General features: G+C 44.9%; 1 protein-coding gene across 2 annotated transcripts; it reads left to right on the top strand.

The window, feature by feature from the left end:
* The first annotated feature begins 434 nt into the window (after positions 1-434).
* On the top strand, positions 435-3,316 carry FGFBP1 (fibroblast growth factor binding protein 1). 2 transcript variants are annotated; one of them, XM_067735578.1, is made up of 2 exons: positions 435-572; positions 2,217-3,316. In XM_067735578.1, the coding sequence occupies exon 2, from the start codon at positions 2,237-2,239 to the stop codon at positions 2,948-2,950; it is 714 nt and encodes a 237-aa protein (XP_067591679.1). In that variant the 5' UTR covers positions 435-572; positions 2,217-2,236; the 3' UTR covers positions 2,951-3,316. The 2 variants fall into 2 exon arrangements, with proteins under 2 accessions (XP_067591679.1, XP_067591680.1); XM_067735579.1 differs by having other exon boundaries at positions 2,213-3,316.
* The last annotated feature ends 3,469 nt before the right edge of the window (positions 3,317-6,785 follow it).

Genomic DNA, 6,785 nt, shown 5'->3' with positions numbered 1-6,785 from the left:
AGAGATCAGACAGTGGGGCCCAGGAGTCCAGGCTTTAAACTCTAGACTCCACATCCCCCTGGTCCTGTGAACTTGGACCAGCCCTGAATACCTCCAAGCTCCAATATTCCATCTGTAAAATGGGATGAATTACATGTTACCATATCACGGAGGGGCTGTGATAAGAATTAAGGGAAAGCTTTGAGTAAAATGGACCTGTTGTTTATAACCTCCCCCACAGATTTTTCTGTTGGGATTCTCATCCCTTCATGGAGGGTCTTTGCAAGGCTGAGCTGTCCTCAACTGGCTGCCAGGGGAAAGGGAAAGGGCTTGGAAGAACCAGGTCTAATGCCATGCACGTAACCCGCCTCCCACAGGATTACGCCAACCACTTTCCCTGCAGGAACTGGCTCTCTCTGAAGGGGTGTGGCTGGGAGGAGTGTGAATAAAGCTACACAAGTATATGAGCTGTAAAAACCCTGCTGCCTGGGCTCTTATATGACTTTCACTGCCTCACTGCGGATGAGACAGCAGTAAGCCTTCAAGCTCCCTCTCACATCTGGATCGTACTGGACCTGCAAACTCAGAACAAGGTAAGAGCCTGGCTTTCTTAAGAGTTTCATTACCTGTCCCCCTTCCAGCTCCCATGAGGACCTCAGGTTCCTGGGGTCTGGATCCCCTCACGGACACATGGGGACTGAGTCCCAATGCCGTGAGGAATGAGTGGGTCTTTATCGAATATCCCTAGCTCCCATCCCAACTTCATTTCGGAAGCTCACAGTTTGTGACTGTCTCCCCTTTATCAGTCCTAAAGAGAGGCCATATGCCCAGGGTAGAATGAGATCAGACCTAGAACTGCCTCTTTTTAAACAAAATTCTGTATTCTTTTCAAATGGAGCACTTATAACATGCGTTATCATCATAAACTAAGCCAAACCAAATGAGTTGTTCATAATTGCTTTTTTATTTCTTGCCAATATTTTCTGAAAGGCAGAGTAAGGTGAAGGCAAGAGGTATGCAATGAGGGAGGGGTGGCATAAAGGACCAGAGAGAGAAGTTCTGGCTGCCTGTCCCAGCTTTGTCACTTGCCCACTGTGGGACCTTGGGCAATTTATTTACCAGTCTGGACCTTAACTGTCACATCTGTTGCCTGGTGGTGATGGATTTTTACCTACCAGGAAGGGCTCTTGTGCTAATTAACAAGGTGAAGATGAAATACAGGTCAAGGGCTCTGGCACATAGCCGGTGTCATATAGAAATGCTAATTCTCTTCTTTGAAATGTGGTTTTTGTTACCCACCTGATAAAACCTATGCAGTTTAGTGTAGCAGTTAAGGTCATCCTATTTATAAAATGATTTATTTTTAAAAGCATTGATTGAGGACTTTCTCTATGCCAAGCACAGTGCCTCAACAGTCTAAATGCTCTGATAGAAATTCACCTCTATTCCCCTGGTTCACTTTGCCCAGTCAATTCGGATGACCTACTCCTCCTTCATGCCTTTCCTTAGGCTCTTACTGAATCCCAGATACCCCTCCTCACAAACCCTCCCATCTCAGAAGGTCCAAGCCTCATGCATGTTTAACCTTGTGTCAAGCATCACCTTTCATGTCACTTACCACGTCCTTTCTCATTGTGTGGTCATCTGAGTCCTTGTAGGACAGTGAGATAGAAATTCAGTCCACTGCAGCTGGAAGAGAGTTGACAATTATCTCATCCAGCATCTTGATTTCCAGATAAAGGATTTGAGACCCATAGCGGGAGAGTGACTTGGCCAAGATCAAGTTGGGGACACAGTTGGGACAGATTCCTGATCAATGCTCTTTAGATTCCCCAAAGAGTTGCCTCTAAGTTTTTAAGATGTGAAACTTTCTTATTCACCTTGATAAATTCAACATCTAGTCTAGTGCACGGCCAGTAGTAGGTACCCCATGAATGCTTACTGACTGGTGAATGAAGGAGTGAGGAGTAACTGAGTGGATGAGGGAGTGAGAGTTAATGAGGTTCAGAGGGTGGGGAAGAATGAATGAAGAGTAGGAAGTTTCTGACATTCAAGACTCAAGTCAAGCAGACATGTGAATACACAGGCTGCTTGTCTACTAAGTCCAGGAAGTAGAAGGTTCCTTGATCCCACTCCAAAGCAGGCAGCCATGTGTCAGGCTGGAGGGAGGGTCATCTCGCAACCTAGTACTGCTGGACTGCTGCCCAGCACTGACTCACCTGCTTTTTGTCAGACAGGTTCCCACCAAGTTGAAGCCATGAGGATCCACAGCCTCGCCCTGCTCTCCTTCCTCCTTCTGGCTGCTCCGATGCTCTTGGTGGAGGCCAAAAAGGAAGGGAGGAATAGACAGGGCAGCAAAGTCGGCCCACATAAACTGCATACTCTAGGCGCGCCCCAGACTGAACCAAGCAGCCAGCCACCCAAGCGCCTGACCAAAGGCAAGTTCATCACCCAAGACCATGCCGACTGCAAATGGGTGGTGACCAAGCAGGAGGAGGGCATTGCCCTGAAGGTCGCATGTACCCGACAGGACAACGAGTTTTCCTGTTTCTTCACCGGCAATCCAACCTCATGCCTAGAATCAGACAAAAAGAATGCCTACTGGAAACAAATTGGCCGGAATCTGCGTTCGCAGAAGGTCATCTGTGGTGATGCCAAGAGCATCCTGAAGACCAGGGTGTGCAGAAAGAAGTTTCCAGAATCCAACCTCAAGCTGGTTAACTCCACTCTGATTAGGATCAAGAAACCCAGCCAGGAGTTAACGGAGCCCTCTCCCAAGGAGCAGAGCAAGGTCAAAGTGACCACCCCCATCAGCCCAGCAAAGACCCAGACCATGAACACCAAAGATCCTGAGTGTGTGGAAGACCCAGACTTGGTAAACCAGAGCAAGATGGCCCTGGAGTACTGTGGGGAGTCCTGGAGCTCTTTCTGCAAATTCTTCATGTCCATGGTACAGGGCAGTTCATGCTAATGAGGTCAAAAGAGAACAGAATCCATTAGGAGGTGTCACGTCAAAGCCCTTCCATATGCTGTAAAGATCTCCCAGTTCCCTGTAAGATGAACATTTGTGCTGTAGGAGTGCAATGGATTATTTAAACAGATTTTATAATTTTTGTTTCTGTATTTTGGCATTTGTTTTATATTCATTTCCTTACATGTGATTTTAAGAGGCTGTGGACCTCTCTATGCTTCCATGGCCCACAAAGCTATGTTTCTATGAGCAGTAAGGACCAGTCTTTAAGCTGAATGAGTCAGAGTGATGATTTCAGTGCAATGCTCTTTCTGCCCAATTACCAAATGTAATAAAGCTCTGTGCGTTTTTCAGGAATATGTTCAACCATTGTTTGGTTTCTCTATGTTGGTTCCAATGAACTCATAAACTGGTCCTCATATACCAGTAGAGAAAAAAATCCTGTTCATCACTCATCCCAAATCATCCCACAAGGTGGCCCATTCCTGAATCCCTATCTTCATACTTTCATGCTTTGGTCTGTGGTATTTGATACTTACTGAACTGATTTCAAGTGGGACACCTGGAGCATAATGTGATGAAGACACCTGTCAGGGGCTCACAGATGGTAAGAGGGGAGGCAAGATTTGAACCCAGGCTAGAGGAACACCCTCCTCTGATTCAAGTCCGGGCTGCCCATGACCACTTGCCATATGTGGGACTCCTGACCTCGGGGAGCTCATTTCAGGCCTGGGGGAGATGGGTCTAGGTAAGTACAGTGCCCTGAGATGAAGACTCCAACACAAGGGGGAAAGGCAGGGTGGAAAACCAGAGAGAAGAGGCAGAAATTTCTGGAAGATCTCAGGTTGAGCTTCACAGAAGAGGTGATACTGGGGTTGGAATTTGGAGAGAGTATCTTTAGGTAGGAAATGGGCAGAATGGAGGCACATTAGGCAGATGACACAGGTATGAAAGCAAAGAAATGAGAAAAATCCTAAAAGATGGGAAAGGCCACATGGGTAGAAGGTGGTGGGATGCAGGGGTGACATTGCTGTTAGTCATTTACATGTTAGTCTGAAAGATCTCAAGGGGTTTAAATTCAAGACCTGGGGAGAGAAAAGGATGTAGCCCCAGTGTCGTGTCACAATTCCACAAAGAACAAAAAGTGAGGAAGAGAAGTTGGTAAAAGTACTGTTCTCTGGAATCTTTATAGAGTTGATGTCAGGGAGGAATGGCAGATGGAGTGGAAGAGGGGCCTCCTACACTCACCAGCCTACCAGGACCTACATGGAGGGTTGTCAATGACCACCCAGAGTGTGACAGCCTCAGAGTACATTTGGATATCGTCCTCAACATCATCAACACTAATAGTTCTCTCTCACTCGCTGTGCACCAGGCACTGTGCTAAGCACTTTCCATGGAGTATGAGTGCATTCATTCACTCACTCATTCACCCAGCACATAATTTATTGTACATCAACTCTGCCAGCCCCTGTCCTAGGGGCTGGAGAGACAGTAGTGCACCAGGGATGAACGCTCTGCCTCCATGGAGCTACCAGTGGGGAAAGAGACCAAAAACTCACAAATATACAAGTGACAGAGAGGAAAAGTCAAGGAGGAGAAAGGGGTGAAAGCAATGGATGGTCACCAGCCTTAGATGAGATGGTCAAGGGAGGCCTCTCGGTGGAGGTGACTTTTGAGGTCAGACCCAAATGCAGTGAGGAATCAAGCCAGGTGACTATGTGGAGTAAGAATGTCCTAAACAGTCAGTGCAAATGTTCTGAAATTAATTAATGAGCTATGAGCTCCTACTATGTACCAGGTATGGTTCTAGGGGATGAAAATAACAGCAAACAAAAAAATTTCTATCTTAGTGGTGCTTATATTCCAATGACTGGATTCTGCTTGGCATGTTCAGAAACATTAAAGATGGCAGTGTCATTGCAGGGCAGGACCCAGGACCTGACCTGTGAACCTGACTCCCACTCTCAAGAGAACTGAACCACCACCCCAGATCCTCCCTAAGCTCCCTCTAGCCACACCACGGGAAGGACATTTCCCTTGAAGGTCTACACAGATTGTCAACCCTGTGGCCACTGCTCCCTCACTCACACATCTCAATTCTACTCACACATCTCCTGAGATAGGAAAAGACGGTTAAACAGTTCCAGGGGTCATTAAATAATAACTCTGGTCTGGTCTGGGTGACATAAATATTGGAGAACCGATTAGACCAGACCGAAAGCCATCTTATATTCCATTCCAGGCCCTGAAGTTGTTGGTTCTTCTGGTTCACTACTGGCCTTTGGCCACTGGCAGAGCTGGGAGGAGGTCTGTCCAACGTGGTGGAGTCAGCTGGACCTGGGTTAGAGGTTTGCCTCTGACATCTCCCAACTAAGGTTTCTGAGCCAATTATTTAACCCTCTGGGATCCAATAAGTTCATCTCAACAATGAGAATCATTTGGATGACGATAACACTGCTGGAAAAAGGAAGAAGAAAGAAAGAAAAAAGGAGGGAAGGAAGGGAGAAAGGAAGGGCAACAACGGGGAGCAGAATAATAATAATAAAAGTCTATTGATAGTATTATTGGATTGCTTAAACCAAAACAATCCAGAAGCTGCTCTATCTTCAGACTTTGCAATTACCCAGGTTAATGAATCACCTTACCGTTAAACTTTTCTTAACGGGGATAATGAAATCAGCTTTAGAGCTGTTGTAAGACATTCATTGGTCAATAAATCTAAAGCGCCCAGTGCCCCATGGCTTACACAATGGGTATTCTACACATCTGACCGTCTAAAGTCCATGGCACAAGAATGGCTTGTGGATGTAGCTCAGAACTTCCTTATGTAAATTCTTCAAAGTGTAAGTTTTCTTTTTTCTAACACAATAAGCAAAGGGTAGCAACCATTATTTATCAGTTGTATGTGACTGTGGCTTTGCCCCGTTCTCTCTCTCTCTTTTTTTTAAAAGATATCTTGATTTATTAATGATAATTGAAAAATACAATAAAAACACATTGTAACAAGGAAATACCCCAGAAAAAATTTTAAATCAAAGCTATAAGAAGAAAAGAGAGAGTATATAAGGAAATAAGAAGATCAGTCTAGAACCTTGCTACTCAAGGTGTGGTCCCAGAACAGAAGTATTGACATCTCTTGGTACCTTGTCAGATATAAAGATTCTCAGGCCCCATTCCAGATCTATTACGTTGAAATCTGCATTTTAATAAGATCCCCAGGTGATTTGGGTGCACACTAAATTTGGAGAAATTTATAAGATCCAATACATTAGTTAGGATGCTTTTGGTTTCAAGTACGAGAAAACCATTTCAAAGCAGCTTTAAATATAAGGATAGTTTGTGGTTTTTTTAACATCTTTATTGGAGTATAATTGCTTTACAATGGTGTGTTATTTCCTGCTTCATAACAAAGTGAATCAGTTATACATATACATATATCATCAATTCTCCTCCCTCTTGCATCTCCCTCCCACCCTCCCTATCCCACCCCTCTAGGTGGTCACAAAGCACCAAGCTGATCTCCCTGTGCTATATGTCTGCTTCCCACTAACCGTCTATTTTACATTTGATAGTGTATATATGTCCATGCCACTCTCTCACTTTGTCCCAGCTCACTCTTCCCGCTTCCCGTGTCCTCAAGTCCATTCTCTACACCTGCATCTTTATTCCTGTCCTGCCCCTAGGTTCTTCAGAACCCCTTTTTTTTTTTTTTTTTAGATTCCATAATATGTGTTAGCATACGGTATTTATTTTTCTTTTTCTGACTTACTTCACTCTGTATGACAGTCTCTAGGTCCATCCACCTCACTACAAACAACTCAATTTCATTTCT

The sequence above is a fragment of the Pseudorca crassidens genome, chromosome 4, assembly GCF_039906515.1.
Source record: "Pseudorca crassidens isolate mPseCra1 chromosome 4, mPseCra1.hap1, whole genome shotgun sequence".
Classification (NCBI taxonomy): domain Eukaryota; kingdom Metazoa; phylum Chordata; class Mammalia; order Artiodactyla; family Delphinidae; genus Pseudorca; species Pseudorca crassidens.
Note: the sequence above shows the minus strand (reverse complement) of the source record. Positions and strands in the feature narration are given on the sequence as shown.